The 21,292-nt window shown below is 53.5% G+C and overlaps 1 protein-coding gene across 3 annotated transcripts in view; it reads right to left on the reverse strand.

The window, feature by feature from the left end:
- Positions 1-12,075: 12,075 nt before the first annotated feature.
- LOC106006808 overlaps positions 12,076-21,292 on the reverse strand; it is a 60,692-nt gene continuing 51,475 nt past the window's right edge. The window contains exons 3-6 of one of the 3 annotated variants that reach the window (XM_045063182.1): positions 16,971-17,037; positions 13,597-16,030; positions 12,974-13,520; positions 12,076-12,788 (exon numbers count right to left, since the gene is read on the reverse strand). In XM_045063182.1, coding sequence (XP_044919117.1) covers positions 12,653-12,788; positions 12,974-13,520; positions 13,597-13,744 — 831 coding nt within the window. In that variant the 5' untranslated portion in view covers positions 13,745-16,030; positions 16,971-17,037 and the 3' untranslated portion in view covers positions 12,076-12,652. Of the gene's footprint in view, positions 16,031-16,970; positions 17,038-21,292 lie in introns of all 3 variants that reach the window. The other 2 variants (XM_045063181.1, XR_006601508.1) reach the window with 2 other exon arrangements.

Here is a 21,292-nt window from a genome sequence, read left to right on the forward strand (position 1 = left end):
CTTCACCAGCCTTGCCACCAAGACCCCCTCATCCCCTGCCCAGAGATTGTTTAGGTGCAAAAGAGCTTCACTGTGCAACAAGCCATCTTCCTGCACATGCCAGCCCACTGCCCTGGCCCCTGGCTTAACAGGGGCCCCCCAGCTGCCCGGCACTGTGTCCCAGGCGGGGCCCAACAGCCAACACCGTGGACCCACAACTGGCACCACAATGCCGGCCCCCATCAGCATGGGGCTTTGAGCAGCACCCCCAGTTTTGGGGAGAAGAGATGATGTTGCCGATCTATGCTCCAGATTTGGGGCACTCTGCATCGCAGCAGCAACGAGCAGGGCCACAAGTGGCCCGCAGGGCTCCAGGGCAAGCCTGGGCCCAAACACAGGGGGCTGCCACGCCAGAGCACTCTGTCAGCGAACACGGGAGCCAGCACAACGAACCAGCTTGTGTCGGCAGCCCCGAGTGCTCCTCCCTCCAGTCACATCCCCAGGCACCAGACCAAGCAGAGTTCTAGAGCGGACAGAGGCACTTCCAGCAAGGCGGCCAGTGGGGACGGGGCAGTCCTGGCCTCTCCTCCTAGCGGCACCGCCTTTGTGGTCAGCACGGCCCACATCAGCCTTGCCACCAAGAACCCCTCATCCCTTGCCCAGAGTTTGATTAGGTGCAAAAGAGCTTCACCGTGCAACAAGCCATCTTCCTGCACATGCCAGCCCACTGCCGCAGCACCTGACTTGACAGCGGCACCCAGGTGCCCGGTACTGTGTCCCTGGCTGGGCCCAACAGCCAACACCCTGGACCCACAACTGGCACCACAATGCCGGCCCCCATTAGCATGGGGCTTTCGGCCCACACCCCCTGTTTTGGGGAGAAGAGATGATGTTGCCGATCTATGCTCCAGATTTGGGGCACTCTGCATGGCAGCAGCAACGAGCAGGGCCAAAAGTGGCCCGGAGGGCTCCAGGGCAAGCCTGGGCCCGAACACAGGCAGCCGCCCACGCCCGAGCACCATGTCGGGGACCACGGGAGCCAGCACAAGGAACCAGCCTGTGTCGGGATCCCCGAGTGCTCCTTGCTCCAGTCACATACCCAGGCACCAGACCAAGCATAGGTCCAGATCAGATGGCGGCACTTCCAGCAAGGCTGCCAGGGGGCCGAGGGCGTCCTGGCCTCTCCTCCTAGCAGCACCGCTTTGTGGTCAGCACGGCCCACAGCAGCCTTGCCACCAAGACCCCCTCTTTTCCTGCCCAGAGATTGATTAGGTGCAAAAGAGCTTCACCGTGCAACAAGCCATTTTCCTGCACATCCCAGCCCACTGCCGATGCCCAGGGTTTGACAGAGTCCCCACAGCTGTGAGGCTCTGTGTCCCATGCTGGGACGAACAGCAAGCACCCCGGCCCCCCAACTGGCACCACAATGCAGGCCTCCATCAGCAATGGGCTTTCGGCAGCACCCCCAGTTTTGGGGAGAAGAGATGATGTTGCCGATCTGTGCTGCAGATTTGGGGCACTCTGCATCGCAGCAGCAACGAGCAGGGCCTCAGTGGCCAAAAGGGCTCCAGGGCAAGCCTGGGCCCGAACACAGGGGGCCGCCCACGCCAGAGCACCTGTCAGGGACCACGGGAGCCAGCACAACGAACCAGCCTGTATCGCGAGCCCCGAGTGCTCCTCGCTCCAGTCACATCCCCAGGCACCAGACCAAGCAGAGTTCTAGAGCAGACGGAGGCACTTCCAGCAAGGCTGCCAGTGGGGCGGGGCAGGCCTGGCCTCTCCTCCTAGTGGCACCGCCTTTGTGGTCAGCACGGCCCACATCAGCCTTGCCACCAAGACACCCTCATCCCGTGCCCAGAGATTGATTAGGTGCAAAAGAGCTTCACCGTGCAATAAGCCATTTGCCTGCTCATCCCAGCCCACTGCCGCAGCCCCAGGCTTGACAGCGGCACCCATCTGCCCGGCACTGTGTCCCATGAGGGCCCCAACAGCGAGCACACGGCCCCCCAACTGGCACCACAATGCCGGCCCCCATCAGCAAGGGGCTTTCGGCAGCACCCCCAGTGTTGGGGAGAGGAGATGATGGTACCGATCTGTGCTCCAGATTAGGGGCACTCTGCATCGCAGCAGCAACAAGCAGGGCCCCAAGTGGCCCGCAGGGCCCAGGACAAGCTTGGGCCCAAACACAGGGGGCTGCCCACGCTAGAGAACCCTGTCGGGGACCACAAGAGCCAGCACAATGAACCAGCCTGTGTCAGGAGCCCCGAGGGCTCCTCCCTAAGTCACATCCTCAGGCACCAGACCAAGCAGAGGTCCAGATCAGACGGCGGCACTTCCAGCAAGGCTGCCAGCGGGGCCTAGGGCGACCTGGGCTCTCCTCCTAGCAGCACCACCTTTGTGGTCAGCACGGCCCACACCAGCCATGCCACCAAGAACCTCTCATCCCCTTGCCAGAGATTGATTAGGTGCAAAAGAGCTTCACCGTGCAACAAGCCATTTTCCTGCTCATCCCAGCCCACCTCCGAGGCCCAGGGTTTGACAGAGTCCCCACAGCTGCGAGGCTCTGTGTCCCATGCTGGGACGAACAGCAAGCACCCCGGCCCCCCAACTGGCACCACAATGCAGGCCGCCATCAGCAATGGGCTTTCGGCAGCACCCCCAGTTTTGGGGAGAAGAGATGATGTTGCCGATCTGTGCTGCAGATTTGGAGCACTCTGCATCGCAGCAGCAACGAGCAGGGCCTCAGTGGCCAAAAGGGCTCCAGGGCAAGCCTGGGCCCGAACACAGGGGGCCGCCCACGCCAGAGCACCTGTCAGGGACCACGGGAGCCAGCACAACGAACCAGCCTGTATCGGGAGCCCCGAGTGCTCCTCGCTCCAGTCACATCCCCAGGCACCAGACCAAGCAGAGTTCTCGAGCGGACGGAGGCACTTACAGCAAGGCTGCCAGTGGGGACGGGGCAGTCCTGGCCTCTCCTCCTAGGGGAACCGCCTTTGTGGTCAGCACGGCCCACATCAGCCTTGCCACCAAGACACCCTCATCCCGTGCCCAGAGATTCATTAGGTGTAAAAGAGCTTCACCGTGCAATAAGCCATTTGCCTGCTCATCCCAGCCCACTGCCGCAGCCCCAGGCTTGACAGCGGCACCCATCTGCCCGGCACTGTGTCCCATGCGGGCCCCAACAGCCAGCACCCGGCCCCCCACCTGGCACCACAATGCCGGCCCCCATCAGCAAGGGGCTTTCGGCAGCACCCCCAGTGTTGGGGAGAGGAGATGATGGTACCGAACTGTGCTCCAGATTAGGGGCACTCTGCATCGCAGCAGCAACAAGCAGGGCCCCAAGTGGCCCGCAGGGCTCCAGGGCAAGCTTGGCCCAAACACAGGGGGCTGCCCACGCTAGAGAACCCTGTCGTGGACCACAGGAGCCAGCACAACGAACCAGCCTGTGTCAGGAGCCCAGACTGCTCCTCCCTCCAGTCACATCCCAGGCACCAGACAAAGCAGAGGTCCAGATCAGCCGGTGGCACTTCCAGCAAGGCTGCCATTGGGGCCGGGGGCGTCCTGGCCTCTCCTCCTAGCAGCACCGCTTTGTGGTCAGCAAGGCCCACACCAGCCTTGCCACCAAGACACCCTCATCCCATGCCCAGAGATTCATTAGGTGCAAAAGATCTTCACCGTGCAACAAGCCATTGGCCTGCTCATCCCAGCCCACTGCCGCAGCTCCAGGCTTGACAGCGGCACCCATCTCCCTGGCACTGTGTCCCATGCTGGCCCCAACAGCCAGCACCTGGCCCCCCAACTGGCACCACAATGCCGGCCCCCATCAGCAATGGGCTTTCGGCAGCACCCCCAGTGTTGGGGAGAGGAGATGATGTTGCCGATCTGTGCTCCAAATTTGGGGCACTCTGCATCGCAGCAGCAACAAGCAGGGCGACAAGTGTCCTGCGGGCTCCATGGCAAGCTAGGGCCCGAACACAGGGGGCTGCCCACGCTAGAGAACCCTGTCGGGGACCACAGGAGCCAGCACAACGAACCAGCCTGTGTCAGGAGCCCCGACTGCTCCTCCCTCCAGTCACATCCCCACGCACCAGACCAAGCAGAGGTCCAGATCAGACGGCGGCACTTCCAGCAAGGTTGCCAGTGGGGACGGGGCATCCTGGCATCTCCTCCTAGCAGCACCGCCTTTGTGGTCTGCACGGCCTTCACCAGCCTTGCCACCAAGACCCCCTCATCCCCTGCCCAGAGATTGTTTAGGTGCAAAAGAGCTTCACTGTGCAACAAGCCATCTTCCTGCACATCCCATCCCACTGCCCTGGCCCCTGGCTTAACAGGGGCCCCCCAGCTGCCCGGCACTGTGTCCCAGGCGGGGCCCAACAGCCAACACCGTGGACCCACAACTGGCACCACAATGCCGGCCCCCATCAGCATGGGGCTTTGAGCAGCACCCCCAGTTTTGGGGAGAAGAGATGATGTTGCCGATCTATGCTCCAGATTTGGGGCACTCTGCATCGCAGCAGCAACGAGCAGGGCCACAAGTGGCCCGCAGGGCTCCAGGGCAAGCCTGGGCCCAAACACAGGGGGCTGCCACGCCAGAGCACTCTGTCAGCGAACACGGGAGCCAGCACAACGAACCAGCTTGTGTCGGGAGCCCCGAGTGCTCCTCCCTCCAGTCACATCCCCAGGCACCAGACCAAGCAGAGTTCTAGAGCGGACAGAGGCACTTCCAGCAAGGCGGCCAGTGGGGACTGGGCAGTCCTGGCCTCTCCTCCTAGCAGCACCGCCTTTGTGGTCAGCACGGCCCACATCAGCCTTGCCACCAAGAACCCCTCATCCCCTGCCCAGAGTTTGATTAGGTGCAAAAGAGCTTCACCGTGCAACAAGCCATCTTCCTGCACATGCCAGCCCACTGCCGCAGCACCTGACTTGACAGCGGCACCCAGGTGCCCGGTACTGTGTCCCTGGCTGGGCCCAACAGCCAACACCCTGGACCCACAACTGGCACCACAATGCCGGCCCCCATTAGCATGGGGCTTTCGGCCACACCCCCTGTTTTGGGGAGAAGAGATGATGTTGCCGATCTATGCTCCAGATTTGGGGCACTCTGCATGGCAGCAGCAACGAGCAGGGCCAAAAGTGGCCCGGAGGGCTCCAGGGCAAGCCTGGGCCCGAACACAGGCAGCCGCCCACGCCCGAGCACCATGTCGGGGACCACGGGAGCCAGCACAAGGAACCAGCCTGTGTCGGGATCCCCGAGTGCTCCTTGCTCCAGTCACATACCCAGGCACCAGACCAAGCATAGGTCCAGATCAGATGGCGGCACTTCCAGCAAGGCTGCCAGGGGGCCGAGGGCGTCCTGGCCTCTCCTCCTAGCAGCACCGCTTTGTGGTCAGCACGGCCCACAGCAGCCTTGCCACCAAGACCCCCTCTTTTCCTGCCCAGAGATTGATTAGGTGCAAAAGAGCTTCACCGTGCAACAAGCCATCTTCCTGCACATGCCAGCCCACTGCCGCGGCCCCTGGCTTGACAGCAGCACCCATCTGCCCGGCACTGTGTCCCATGCTGGGGCCAACAGCCAACACCCTGGACCCACAACTGGCACCACAATGCCGGCCCCCATCAGCATGGGGCTTTCGGCTGCACCCCCAGTTTTGGGGAGAAGAGATGATGTTGCCGATCTGTGCTCCAGATTTGGGGCACTGTGCATCGCAGCAGCAACGAGCAGGGCCACAAGTGGACCGCAGGGCTCCAGGGCAAGCCTGGGCCTGAACACTGGGGGCCGCCCACACCAGAGCACCCTGTCCGGGGTGAGCCAGCACAACGAACCAGCCTGTGTCAGGAGCCCCGAGGGCTCCTCCCTAAGTCACATCCTCAGGCACCAGACCAAGCAGAGGTCCAGATCAGACGGCGGCACTTCCAGCAAGGCTGCCAGCGGGGACGGGGGCATCCTGGCCTCTCCTCCTAGCAGCACCGCCTTTGTGGTCAGCACGGCCCACATCAGCCTTGCCACCAAGACACCCTCATCCCGTGCCCAGAGATTCATTAGGTGCAAAAGAGTTTCACCGTGCAACAAGCCATTTGCCTGCTCATCCCAGCCCACTGCCGCAGCCCCAGGCTTGACAGCGGCACCCATCTGCCCGGCACTGTGTCCCATGCTGGCCCCAACAGCCAGCACCCGGCCCCCAACTGGCACCACAATGCCGGCCCACATCAGCAAGGGGCTTTCGGCAGCACCCCCAGTGTTGGGGAGAGGAGATGATATTGACAATCTGTGCTCCAGATTAGGGCCACTCTGCATCGTAGCAGCAACTAGCAGGGCCCCAAGTGGCCCGCAGGGCTCCAAGGCAAGCCTGGGCCGGAACACAGGAGGCCGCCCATGCCAGAGCACCCTGTCGGGGACCACGGGAGCCAGCACAATGAACCAGCCTGTGTCGGGAGCCCGGAGTGCTCCTTGCTCCAGTCACATCCCCAGGCACCAGACCAAGCAGTAGTCCGGATCAGAGAGCGACACTTCCAGCAAGGCTGTCAGCGGGGACGGGAGTTTTCTGGGTCTCCTCCTAGCAGCACCCCCTTTGTGGTCAGCACGCCCACACCAGCCTTGCCACCAAGAACCCGTCATCCCGTGCCCAGCACCTAAGAGGACGTAAAAGAGCTGCACCGTGCAACAAACCATCTTATCCCCCATCAAAGCCCACTTCCTAAGGGCCCAAGAGGCAGTGGCTCGGTTGAGTCAATAGCTACCTGGAGAAGTAGCTATTGGTGTACTTCCATGTCACACCAGTGCAAAACTAGTGTGGAATGGGAGACACAAGTCTGGTACTGGAGCAAGACCGGACTCCCAGCCTGCCATCCAACATTGGGATAACTTCCCAATCCCTGACCTACCATATTTAAGGAATGTGGGGCCTTAGGCCTCTTCTGTGAACCCAGGGGCTATGAGCCTTGGGACAGTACACGGAGATCGTGTCCCTTTGGCCTCCAGTCCCACAGCTCCTGGGACTCCTTCTGCTGCCCACAGTTTTCCCCTCCCCTCTCCCCACATTCCTCTCAGAACCTTTAGGTAGTGTTCATTTCATTAATTAAAGCCTGTTCTAGTTTCTCTGCATAGCTCTCCTGAGTCTCTTCTGTGGGTCATGTGGGCAAAATTTGGGGGCCGAATGGATGCTGGCATGGGAAGCCAGACGCCACCGTTTCCAGGTTCCTGTGGCCCAGCGGAGCGGGTAGGGCTGGAAGGACCGACCCTTGAAGAGTGAGAGTAGGTTTTCCATTTCGGGGATGGGCCTGGGAGAACACTGGCCTGTGGAGGGCAAACTGGGGAGACTCACCCTTGCCTATTGGAAGCACTGCTCCTCTCCCACTGGGGACCCCACGGAATCTTCTTGCTTCACAGCCCTAGGACGATGTAAAGACACTCCTGGCCTAGAGTATGGGTCTGGCATCCAAGACTGTGGCTCAGGGCAAAGGAGGACAGCTTTGCCTTGAGGGTATGACAGCTCCCTGAGCGCTGAGTGACATCCCACTTCATACAAGCACCAGGCCTCCCTCCGTGCATCTCTTCCCTCTGCCAGGCATTTGGGGGCCCCTCCCTGATGGCACTCAGGAGAAGAATGAGGAAGAAACAAGTCACCTGGGAGAGGGAGGGAGCAAGGATGACACTGAAAGGACTGTCACCCCCAAAACTCCTCAGTCCCATATTGATTAGATACAAGATCACAACCAACAAACGAGGAGGTTATACATGTTATACATTAGTCTTGGGTCTTGTACGTCAACCAGAAGGAATGGGAGTCCTACAGACCATAGTCTTGCAGGTAAACAGAGTAGGCTGTGCCTGGCCCAGCAGCATGGAATTTTTGGCTGATAAAAACTCACTCATATGTTTTTAGCTAAGTTTTATCAAGGCCTGAGACAAAATTAAGGAGAAATTATGCCATAAACTAGAAATTCCCAATCTATCAGGGTAGCACACCCATCAAGGACAACACAATTATTAGTAGATGAGAACATTCTGCGGGTACCACCCATTATCTATGATGAATAAATGGAAAATAACAAGAGTCAGGTGGAGCTCTCTACTACTTTGTTGAATCCTTAAAAGTGACACTTGAAAACTGGTGCCAGAAGCAGTAGGAAGCCTGATACCTTCGAAATTCACCAGCGGATAAGAAAGGCAAGCATCCTAACTGCACCCGTCCTCTGTTTCAGTGCATTGCTGCAAGAAAAACTTTAGAAATTTCCTTTGCTTTTTTTTGGACAGGGTCAAGACTTAAGATATATAGCCCAGATATCCATTACACACTCCTTGTAAAACCACTAATCCAAGATCCACTCCACTAAGGAGCACACTCCCAAAGCAAGAGTTAGCTACACTCCCAGTCTAAAAATATTTACTCCCCTAATTGAAATATTTACTTAATCTGAAAAACAGTGTAACCACTTTATAGTTGTCATATCCTTTTATGAGGTCAAGAAGAACACAGAATTGCATAACTAGACGAGAGCATAGAACAGTATCATCAAAACCAAGTATTAAAGGAAAACACCCACCAACTGTTCAAAAGTACAAGGTCACGAATAAAATAAAGGGCAGCTGTCCTAAGACCATATGCTAATGAAGCCATGTCCTGCATTTATTGTACATGGAGTTTGGGGCTTGTCAAAACAAATGACTGAAAGAAAATTTGCCCTCCTGCCCACCAACCCAGGTTCTTCCTTGTGGCTGATGGCATCTTGTTAGAAACATCTTAAATTTTTAAAATGCCCATCACCTGCTGCCAAACAAGCCTGATAGTTTAAAGTGAACTGAGCTACACCACATAGTTCTGAGCATGGAACAGGAAAAGGACGGTTTTAAGAAATAAAGTGGAATCCTCAAAAAATTCCACAGGGAGTGAGCAGTCAATCTAGATAATTTTCCATCTGCCCAGCTCAGACATAATCTTTAAAAAAAAATTAGTTTTACATGGCTTTCTGGTTTGTTGACACAAATAACTTAATAAAATTGTTTTGCTAAAACCCTGATTTTTCCCCCTCTGAACTCACCCAGTATCTACATATTCCATTAGTTGCTTTTAATACTTCACTTGTCCTTTAAAAAAATCTGACTTTTAAAAGGAAGAGAGGGGTGTAAAGATATGCAGGTAAATACAATAAGTGCTTTTCTCTAAATAAGCTGCCAGCATGTTCATTGCTGTATTGCTTTTATTAGTAAAATATTGGAAGCACCTTAAATAGTTTTCATGAGGGAACTAGCTAAATAGTTCTTGATATATAAAGGACTGCAATACAACTATTTTTTTTTAAGTAGCTCTATCTGTACTATCATGAAAGATTTCCATTACAGTATTCAGTGAAAAAATTAAGTTACAGAACAACATGTATAATGTGAAACCATGAATGTAAAAAAGCAAAAATATATTTGTGTGCTTGAAAGTTTGGAAGGATTTTACCAATATCTGAGAAAGAGATGGATAGAAGGGAATTACTTTTTGCTGTATACCTGTCTATGATATTTGTTTTTACTACAAGAAAGAATCAGATTGTAAAATAAAGAAAAATGTAAACCTAGGAAAAGACTCTAAGTGCACAAAAGATATACATAGGAAAATGGATATTTATATTTTCCAGTATGCTTTTTAAATCTACTCTCTGGAATTTTATATCATGGGACATATTATATATACTTTTTAAATAAAGTAAATTTTCTAAAAAAAAAAAAAAAAAAGAGTGCATGCAGAGGGGGCAGAGGGAGAGAAGGAATCTCAAGCAGACTCCATGCTGAGCGTGGAGCCCAATGCAGAGCTCAATCCAACGACCCCGAGATCATGACCTGAGCCAAAATCAAGAGCTGGACACTGAAAAGACTGAGACACGCAGGCACCCCCCAGAGGCAACTTTAGATCCTTATCAGTGACCCTGAGCCAGCATGTCTCACCCTCAAAGTCATCCCACCCTGGACTCTGCAAACTGCTTCTCTGTTCACTAGGTGGCTGGGAGCTGAACTCTGCTGAGAGGCCACACCAACAGGAGATTAGAGGCCCAGAAGGAAGACGGGATCTCCCCCTCCCCTCTGTGTCTTGTCCACATTGCCTAATCTAGAAGCCTAGACTGGGTGCCTTCAGCCCCAGTTCCAGCCCTGGATTCCAGTCTGCAGTGTTCCTGGTGCACATAGACCTAGCCTTGTTCCTGCCCCTTCAGAGATGACAGCTCCAGCGGAACTGGGAGCCCATCTCCCAGCCCCCAGGGCCACCCTGGGGCTCAGGATGCCAGCACCCAGTCTCTGAGTTTCAACTCTGCAGGGTGCCTGGTCCAAACTTCAGTTTTTTTTCATTAACAGTAAAATACACACCATATGGAGTTTACCACTGTAATCACTTTAAGCGTACAGTTCAAAATTGTTAAGAGCATTCGCGTGGTGGGTGCAACCAAATTCCAGAACTCTTCTCATCTTACAGAATGGAAGCTTTATTCCCATTGAACAGCAACTCCCTATTTCTCTGTCCTCCCAGGCCTGGGCTGTCACCATTTTACTGTGTATCCATGATTTTGACCACTGTAGGTATTTACATAAGTGGCATTGTACAGTAATTGTCCTTTTGTAACTAACTTATTTCCTTCAGCATGATATCCTGAAGATTCATGCATGATGAAACAGGTGTCGGAGTTCCCTTTCCTTTTAAGGCTGAAAATTATCCCATTGTGTGTATGGGCCACATTTTGTTTATCTGCTCACCATCCATGAACCCCTGGGGTGCTTCTATCTTTCGGCTACTGTGTGTAGTGCTATTGAGAACACAGATATACAAGTATTTTTGAGATGCTGCTTTCAATTCTTGGTGTGTACCCAGAAATTGAATTGCTGTATCATATAGTTATTCTAGTGTTAATGTTCTGAGGAATTCCTAAGTGTGAATAACTCCAAACTTTCCCCTCTGTGCTCCATGCCATAGGGGTGGTCGCTTGTTCCCCTTGTGTTGTTTTCATTATTTTTAGTTCCTCAAAAATTCTTTCTATTCAGTTGTGGATAATTTTGTTGCATATTAATTTTTGGAAGATAAACTTTAGAACCTAATGTTTAGTTACAGGATATCCAGCTTGGGTTGGGATTGGACTTGAGTACTCCACAGCATCCTGACTGGGTTCTAACAGCAATGCCCATTCCACCTGCTGAGTGAAAGACACCAATACATGACATACGCGTGACAGATGAAGGACACTCAATACATCATCCATAGGTTTCTCACACCCTGGGTTCCCCTTGCTTAGGTCTGGAACCATGTTCCAGCCTTATCTCCAGTCTGGATTCCTTTCTTCCCCCTCCTTTTTTAAAAAAGATTTTATTAATTTATTTGAGAGAGAGAGCAGGAGAGGAGCACAGAGGAGAGGGAGAAGCAGATTGCCCACTGAACAGGAAGCCAGATGCGGGACTTGATCCCTTGACCCTGAGATCATTATCTGAGCCCAAGGCAGATGCTTAACTGACTGAGCCACCCAAGAACCCCAAGTGCTTTTGTTTTTAACCAGACTTAAAACTGAGGGAAGGTACAGGGATATGTATTGGGTGCCCTTCAGCAGGAGGTCAGACAGAGGACTGACAGACAGATGGACAGATCTGGACAACAGTTCACATTGGGACATCAGAAAGTGAAGTTCTGGAAGGTGCTGAGATTGAACAGTCCCACCTCCTGGTCCTCCAAGGAGACCAGCAGGATCAAGAGGAGTTTTGAGTGTCCAGGCCCCAGGACATTGGCTGGCAGTAGCTGGTACATGGTACCTACTCAGGAGATGAATAGGAGGAAGAAGAGGAGTGAGGTCGGCGGGCACCAAAGCAAGTGTAAAAAGTGATTCTTGCCGACACTTACCTCAAAACTTGGTTCTCTTCTCTCCCAGTCTAGCTCTGTTTCTGCTAGGTTATTCACATTTTTAATATTACCAATGTTGCCAAAAATGCCATCTATTTTTCTGTTGCTGACAACCATTTAGCTGTGGAAGCAGTTGCCTGGAGTCCCTGCAGCTGTTGCCCCATGTACCTGAGATGACGGTATTCCAGCTGTCACCATCGAGAGCCCAGCATGCAGGAAAACAAGATACTCTGCTGCCTTAATTCTGGTGGGGATTTAATTTAATTAGCATCTGATTTACACAATGTGCTTCTGACAGCTGTGTTTGTGGAGTATCCGTGGAAACGAGAAATTACCCTTCACTGAAATCATCATCAAAGCTCATTTGTCTTCTGCTGCACCTGCCAGTCTTCAGCTGTGGGGACTTCATGTAGTTTCCAGTAAGTGACACTCCAGGGAGTGTCCTGGGGTCTGCCAAGTGTTTCGTGCAGATCCTTCATAGGAAAAATCTGGAAATGGGGCTTTGGAGGTTTGATCAAAGGATGGATATTTTTTAATAGTGGATTTTAAGACACATTAAGGATCTCAGGAATTACCCCAGCAGAGATGAGAGAAGAACCTTGAGGCAGAGAAAACTGTGTGCAAAGGCTCAGGGGCTTGGAGAACAGGGGGATGGGCTGTGGGGCGCGTGTGTCTGAGTTTCTGAGCTGGGGGCGGAGTGGGTGGGTGAGGACAGAGGTGGGGACATAGAGAGGGACGGTCCTCAGCCACCTGCTGCTCAGCCTGGAGGGACAGAGCTCCCTTCAGGGGTACCTCGGGTTCAGAATGAGGCCGCGCTACCAGGTCTCCAGTGTGTTGGGGGTTTGGACCCCGGCCAGGTGGATGATGGTGTGTGGGCCCCTCGACAGCTTCTCCAGGCTTGGAGTGATGGCGGCAGGGCCCTTGGTCTGCCCTCCTGCAGGCTGAGCCAAACTGTGCGAGGGGAAGAAAACGTGGTGAGAGATTTGGGGAAACCAGCATTGGAACGTCCTGACCCTGCACTACCCCCGGCCCTGGGGAAGCCGAAAGCCACTGTGGTGAAAGCAGGTGGGGTGGAGGGCCCAGCGGGCTGCCCTTCCTCGGAGGGAGGCCTCCACACCTGTCCCCGCCAAACTCACCGTGGTGCTGAGCCTGTCCTGGGCCGTCCCACAGCCACTCTCTGCTTAACGCTGGCAATGCTTGTTGCCATGGCCCTGGCTCCGAGAATCAGTCTGGAAAGGCCCCTGATGAAACTGTTTCTCTGGAGTCGTAGGAAGACATGAGGCCTGCCAGGAGGCCGTACCTGCCGTGCACCCAAGGGTCCCCGCACCCCCCGAAGCAAGCCTAGAGTCTCAACGGGATGGATAGCCAGACTCTGGATGCCTCCTGAGCCTAGCTCCCAACTCTGGCCCTCACTCTTCCCGGCCCCCACCCCCCGTGTGACTTTAAGGAGAAGACCCAGACGCTGGGGAGGCTGGGAAGGGCACCGGAATGGCTGGAGGGCCAGGCCCACTGACCCTTGGGCCTCCCACCCTCCTGCCCAACCTGCAATCAGGACAGCATCAGCCGGACCCCCTGGTAGATGGTCCATTTCCTGCAGCAGGTCCGCGGAGACCTCCCTTCCTTCCCCGGGGAAGAGCCAGCTGCTGTGATAGCCTTGTGGCTTACAGGGGACCTCAACCAGACCTGCAGATGAGTAGAAAGATGGGTTCAGTGTACACCCAGGTCACGCTGAGTCAGTTCACATGGTTGGGCGCCCTACAGGGGGCTGGTGCTCCCGGGTGTCTGATGAGCAATGACATGCAAAGGCCCTGTGGCTGGTTCTTCTTGTGGGAGAGCCTGGAGGCACGGAAAGGGCTCTGGCTGTCCATTGTGCAAGTGAGGCCTCCTGGAGCTTTCAGCTTCTCCATCAAGTGGCTGCTGCTCCCCTAAATGAAACAGAAGAATAGACAGGCTTCCAGACCCCAGGAACAAAGCTGCTTAATTATGTGAGCATCTTGTAACGAAGCCTCTTGCAGCTAAAATTAGATCCCAAGTGCATGAATGTGTGATAATGTTTGCACGCCAGAATTCACTTTCCCCTTAAAACATGAGAGGAGCTCCTGGTTCCTGGGGGGCCCTCAACGGGGAGATGAAAGTGCTGAGGGGGGTCTACATGGCTACAAGAATGCTTGGGGTAGAGGTGTGTCTCCTGCACCTGGAAGCTCACCAGGGCTGTTGCAGTGTGGTTTGTGGGGGTCTAGTGGGAAACTGATGGGTCTGGGCCCCTAGTGTTCACTGTTCCCACCAGGACCAGTAGGCCTGAATGAGGTCGAGATGAAGTGGAAGGCAGAGCTTGAGCCAGGCAGGGCCATGCCCCCTGTTCCCGCCCGTTTCCCTCCCCAGCAGCCCTGGTGCCCGGGGTGGGGCTATTTAAGGTTATTGTCATCTCTGGGGTGGGGCCCCAGCTGGGTGCAGTCCAGCGGCTCCTTCCATCTCTCTGGCTACAGTGATTTTGGGGATGGTTGCATGAGCTATGGACACGTATACACTCATTCACATGCAGAGACGATCACACTCGCAGGCAGACACACATGATCACATACGTACACACACGACCCACATGCTCACTTGGAGATACACGTGCACATGTACACACATGTCCCCATGTACTAACACACAGACACACACGGGTATGTGCATGTTCATGCTCACACACACATGATCAAAGTCACACACACGGGCACCTACTCAGAGGTCTGTCCAGCTCCACAATACAGACAGGAGGGTGGGTCTTGTGGGCATCCTGAAGGCTGCGGAGGCTCCTCCCTCCAGAGCCCAGATTTTGTTCCCCCATCTGTGCTGCTTTTAATGCTCTCAGGTTTAAACCCCCTTGGCTGGAGGATAGCTGGACAGTCAGTGCTCACTCTCAGGTGAGTTCTTCTGCCCCGGGTGACCCGTATGGCCAGGTCAATGCCCTCCAGGAACCCCACGCCTGCTGCCTTGGGAAGTTGTTCATTTGGGCTTCACGATGGGAGGAAGCTGAACAATCATAAGAATGCGTTTCTGCAAATTTTGGATTTACCTAAAGACACAAGCATGTGCCTATTAAGCATGGGGGAAATTATCAGCGAATGTTTTAAAATGACCAATAAAAAGGAAAATATCATTGCTCGTTGTTTTTTATGGATCCTAATGTTTCTTTCTTTCTTTCTTTTTTTTTTTTTTTCTGATGGAAACATCAACAAACTCCCCTCCTAGATGCCGGCCACTAATGACCCAGCCAGCACACAGTAATGCAGGCACGTGGGTGCCCGCCTGTCATAATTCATCTTCATAACTGTAATTGGCCCAACAAAGAGCACAAAATCACTCTGCAAAGAGCAGATTCAATAAAAAACTGATTTCACTCTCTTTTCCAAAGCAACAAGCTGGGGACGGGAGCTCTTAAGTACATATCAGGTCGCTTCTCCGATTGCCACTCCCACCCCAATTTGATGAATTCTCGCCTATTTATTGAGGACCTACTCCACTGGAATCATTAGTTAGGTACTGGAGGAAAGCAAAGTTTGAGGCAAATTCCCCATGGCCAGGAATCACAGTCAGATGGGGAAGGAGATAAGTTACACTGTTATGAACGCCCCAGAAGAGAGGCAGTGTGGGTGACTCCCGCCAGGGAATCAGGGAGGGCTTTATGGAGGAGGTGGCATTTACACATGATGGAGAGGCAGGAAGAGGGTGGGCAGGAGCTCAGACTAGCACGGGGGCAGTTTTAGCGGAGTGCAGGGGGTAGTGCGGGAGCGTGCGGAAAGGCAGGTGGAAGATCCCTGATTGTGGAAGAAGCAGGTGTTGAAATTTGTAGGTGAAACCTGAGCCCCCTTCCCCTCCTGCGGTGTGGTAGGAGAGCAACCCGCCCCCTGCCAGGCCCAGGGTGGTCCAGCTCCCTTGGCTGCAGGCCTGCCCCCAGGAGCCCAGAAGGGCAGTGCAAAGGACTCCGCCAATGCTGCTAATGAGAGGAGGTGGGGGGGGGCGTGCAGGGGGGCTGTCACTGGGGTCACTGCTCACATGGGGCACAGGCCTCACAGTCAACCCCACAGCAGGAGGCTCCCGGCGCTTCCAAGGCAAAAGATTTTGGACCATTTACTGTTCAGTGCTTCTCTCCACCTCTGCTGCCGACATTCCCCTCCTTGAATGTTCGAATGCGCCAGGAAGAGACACTGAAGAGAAATGTTCAGGGGGACAGGAGGGAAATGCTAATGAGAGCCACAAAGCAGAATCCCGGGGAAGGGGAAGGGGAGGTCTTCTGAAGGAGTGGCAACCGGGGTCGCTCGCTAACAGGGAAGTCGATTTGGTGACTGGGCAAGAGACTGTCAGAAAAGCGGGGCCTGGGGAACAGAGGCCGGTGGCAGCCAAGGGTGGTGGGAAGGAGACCCACGCTGGTGCAGGTCTGCTCGCCCGCCGGCCATCCAGACCTCCACGGGGTATTTGCTAACAGACCGACTGACTGTGGGGAAACTAGGGGTCACAGCTTCTCTGCAGGGGAAGGCAGGTGCTGCTGGGACCTTTCCGTCCTGGAGGATCTTGGCAACATTTGGAATGTGTCCCTCAGGAACGCCCCACCTACACCTGTGGCTCTCACATTTCTGGGGCAGAAACCCGGACTTGGGGGATCTTGGAGACATTTGCCCTTTCCCTCCCCATGCACATTCCACCTGCTGCCCACTCCGTGTATCCCCTCTGCTTCTCCTGCGTTTCTCTGCTGCCCCTCCCCACCCAACTACCCCATGGTTTCCTCTGGGACAGACTGAATCTCCAGTTTGGAGGATTCACTGCCTCATTCTAGATCTTACTTCTCAGCCTTCCCCCAGCCCCATGCCCCTCCCAGGCACCACAGCCCCTCCCCCCTCCCCAGAGCCCTTGCCCAGGCACCACAGCCCCTCCCCCCACCCCACAGCCCTTTCCCAGGCACCACAGCCCCTCCCCCATCCCCAGAGCCCCAAGGCCAGGCCCTGCTCCCTGCCCTTGGGAGGGAGGTGCACCATGGCGGTCCACATGGGTGGACCATGTGACCTGTCTGGGCTAATGAGATATTCTTGATGCAATGCCTCCAGAGGCTTGCCATGTCCTTGTGCCCTGGAGTTGGGCAAGCTTTCATACCTGGGATCCCCCGAGAAGATTATGCACCAGGCAGAGGCGCCACTTCAGATATGGCCTCTGCAGAAACCTGAGGAAAAGATCCAAGTCTATACAGGAGCCTAAAGCCATGCCCCGCTCACCCGCCCCAGAATGAGGGTAGCCCAGATCAGCTGTAGCGAGGTAAACCCGCAGAGCCCTGGTCATGAGAAGAAATAGCCTTTGTCTTAAGTCACTGAGGGTCGGATGCTTTGTTAAGTGGCGTGGCTGCTCGGTTTGCGGGCTGATGCATCCCTGGTCATCCAAGCTCCCCCTCTTCCTCCTTAAGCCCAACTGTCATAGGGATGGTCGCTGTAGCAGGAAAGACTTCCCCATTAGAGATATTCTGACTTTCTTCCAGAGGCTTATTCCTTAGTTCATGTGCCAACATACGGAGATCCATGCTCAGCCTTAGCAGGGGCGACAAGAGACAAGAGTGGGGTGGTTCTGCAGGAGGCTGAGACATACGCCCTTTCTTCGAGAGTGAGAGAGCAGGGCTAGAAGCCAGCAATCACATGGCAGGGTACCGGCCACATTTCTGACCCAAGAGCAGACCACGGGGAGACAAAGTCATCATTCTGCAGATGCCCATGTTTCTTCTTAAGACAAATTATCTCTATTTTTTTTTAAATCCCCAGTAATTACGAGTATCCCTTCTTCTACACACACCGCATGAGCCAGTGAGGAACTGGAATGCAACACAGCCTTCCCGTATGTCAGTACCAGTTACGCCTTCTTTTAAAGCGTGTTCTGTGCATCCTTCTGGAAGGAGGTGAATGAAATGTTCTTGTAAATGGACAAATGATTCACGGGATCATGACTAGTTCTCACCAGCTGCATCAATTCTAGGCAGCGATGGGACTTGGTGAGATATTATTTACAACTTTTAAAAACACTCCTTGAGACACTTCAGGCCTTGTTTGGTCCTGGTGAGCTCAGCTGAACGTGGCTGGGATGGCAGTCGACTGAAACTGGTCCTCCCGGCACACCCACGCTGCCTGGGCCCAGAGGAACTGCATGCCGGCATGGGGAGGCTTCTGGAACTCTTTCCTCTGAGAGGGAGGACGGGGAAGCCTGAGACATGCACGGGACTTTACTGGGCCATCAATGAGGTATTTGATCAGGCATCGATCCAAGTGACATTCTGTCTGGTGATGGGGTCACAGCTACACAGGGCAAAGGACAAACACACAGTCCTGCTCTCAGGTTGCCTATGGTCTCACAGAGATACGGTTCCCCGTCTATTAGGTAGTCTTCAGGAAAGAAATGACCTGGCTTGCCTGTCCCTTAATCTCTTCCTCCATCAAATTATGAAAATGAAAATGGTCATCACATCCCAGGACGGTGGGGACAGCCACGTCAGCCAACACATGTCCACCATACCCCCTTGTTCCCTGAGAGGATCCTGAGCTATTTGGTGCAGCCATGCTTCCTGATGACGGCTCACCTTCCCAGGCTCCCTGCAGCCTCGTGGGCCATGCGCCCCGGTTCCTGTCCGTGAGCACAGATAGAAATTTTGGTGAGCGCATTCCTTTCTGAGTAAAAGGACAAAGTTTCGCGAGAGACGCTGCTCATTTGCCTTCTCTCCAGAAACACCTGAATGGAACCTCTGACCACGTGGGACCAAGGGGACAGTGACGAACTGGAGGGGCCTTGGGCTCCGGATGTGCTCCTGGGCACCTGTCAGCCGTGTTCTTCTTAGTTCCAGACAGCTCTTGCTTCAGCAGCTGTCTCACAGGCGAACGTGCTCTGGACAGTGTGAGCCCACAGACTGCCAGGTGTGCGGGAAGTACTCCGTCGGGCCGCACTGTGTGGTTACTGATGCCATGAGCACCCAGCACGGTGGCCTGGTGAGCGGGTGCGGACGCCAGATGCTTCACGGGACCTGTAGTCCCAGCCAGTGCCACGGGCTCTGAGCCTCAGAGGTCTTTCCAGGCGGACCCCTCTGCTCCTCCCAGCTGCCCTGCCCTCCACGGGGCCTCTACATTGGCCGTTCCAGGAGGATCCAAGCCGGAGCCCTGGCTTCAGTCCTGCGCGAACCATCCGCCTCGCTTATTTCCAATGGGGGTCTGCTCCCAGCTCACTCCCAGATGAGAACCTCCCGGAGTGACCCCTCACCATCAGTAGCCCCTTGCCGTTCCCGTCCTTCGGGCGGGAGTGCCGACACTGCCACGGACATTTCAGCAAAGCCTCCCTGGCCACTGGCAAACTCCCGGGTGTGCTCCCGTCTGAGAGTGCCCAGCAGGCCGGCTGTGCTAACCGTTTCGGCCTCTGGTCCCACCACGCACCAGCCCTGAGAAGGAGATGTGGTGGACTCTGACTCATTTTTCCAACCACCCTGGGGAAGGAGATGCTGTCAATGTGAGCGTGAAGGAGAGCTTGGACGACAGTTCCTCAGAATCAGGGAGCACCGCGCAGAGCTGTCAGCATACCGGGCGCACGCATTTCCAGTCTCTCGAGGCCTGGGGGCGTGGGCTCTGGAGACTCTGGAGCAAGTCGGTCCAGCAGGCCGCAGGACCTAAGCCCAGCTCTGCCGCCTAAGCCACGCCAATGGAGGCGAAGTGTGCAGCTGCCCCTGGCACCCACCAACGCGGGGCTCGAAAAAGAGTCAAGGGGTGATTCAACGGGCTGAGCTGTAAGGCGTGGGGTGTTCTTAGCCGAGCTCTCTCAGCGCCTTGGAAGCCGGCCTGGGGGAGCAGGCGGCTGGGCGCAGGCCGGCTGGGTGCCTCAGGGACATCCTGCTCCGCAGCTTCCCACGCTCCCTGTCCTGGATGTACTTCTATATCAGATTCTTAATAATTTATAAGCTCTTTTTCAGTGTGGTACAGTGTCTCTTTCAACTTTGTGTTTTCTAATACAGTGCTTACATATATTAAGAATGCAACAAATGTTTTTGGTTGACTGAACCAGGAAACATAAAAGAGTAATAATTACAAGCCCATTCCCTAATTAAAACATTTCCAATTTGTATTAAAAAGTGAAGGTGAAATGTTAGTATATGAAGTACAAACCCTTGACATAATCTGACATCTGAAAAGTACTGGCATTAGTCTCAGCTTTGCCACCATCAAGCTTCCACTTAGATTCTCTGGGTCCCAGTTCCCTTAGAAGTCTAATGCTGGACATATGCACACAGTTAGTAAACTCTCTACAACTTATTCACCGTAAATGCCAAATGAAGTCCAAATTTTATTAAGTATGCATGAGGAGAAACTAAAGCTATATTTCACATTTTAAATCACCTCCCTTAATTTTTCTTCCTGGAACCAATTACATTATTTTTCTACAGCCGAACATTCTTTCCCATTTAATGGTGCTCTTTAGTGTCTGCAGATAAAATGTGCTCAGAACCTCAACACCACTGCCCTTCCCACAGGGGCGACAGTCTCCAGGGCCACACTCTGCCATCCGTACATATGTCTGTGCTTATTTTTATTCTGAGACTTCTCTCTCACTGTCTGGTTTGTGAATTATGTGTCTGCTTTCTGTTTCCTGCCAGAATGTTCTCTCCTCAGCAGTAGGTCATTTCTCATCAGCAGAGATACACAATCATCGCCCTCATTGGTAATCCTCTCACTGTACAAAATGAAAAACATATTTATTTTTGTTGCTGTATTTTAACCCCATCTCTTCTCACTTTTCAGTGATTTTGGCTTTAAGATTAAGATGATCAAAATAAAAGAGCAGGTATAGGACAGTCTCTTGGTCTTCCAAATCAAAGATGATAACAGAATCACCTTCAGAAAGGACAGGATAATCAGCAATTAACTGCCAAATTACTTCTCATTGATTATATGGAAGAAAAATATATTGATACGGAGAAACACAATCTCAGTAGACTTGAAGGACTGCAAGACACACACACAAGGAACAACATATGTGTTAATAGATACAATTTTTTTAGTCAACTGATACAACTGAAATTATCAGTGTTTCTATTATTTTCCTAGCAAATTCATACACTTAAAGATGACTGGATTTTTTAACATTTTGGAAAAAATGGATATTAAAGAAAGTAATAATGACCAAAAAATAACTAATATCTGATACCAAAAGACTTTTAAAAGAAAAAGAAAAAACAGCATTGGATTAGAATCGTGGTGTATGTCTCTTAAATAAGAATATGCTTTTTTTCAGTGCTGCCTTTTGAGAAATGTGATTGAAAAGGTTATCCAAAAAAGGAACAAAAATGTTATAACTAAACCTGACCTGGCCTTGGAACAAATACCTGTTTCATTTCTTCAGTTGATGGTCTAAATGTTAGCTAAATGTCAAATGTCCATGATTATTCTGTAGGTCATTCAAGT

This window comes from Mustela putorius, unplaced genomic scaffold (assembly GCF_011764305.1).
Source record: "Mustela putorius furo isolate JIRA1106 unplaced genomic scaffold, ASM1176430v1.1 tig00003846_pilon_pilon_pilon, whole genome shotgun sequence".
Classification (NCBI taxonomy): Eukaryota; Metazoa; Chordata; class Mammalia; order Carnivora; family Mustelidae; genus Mustela; species Mustela putorius.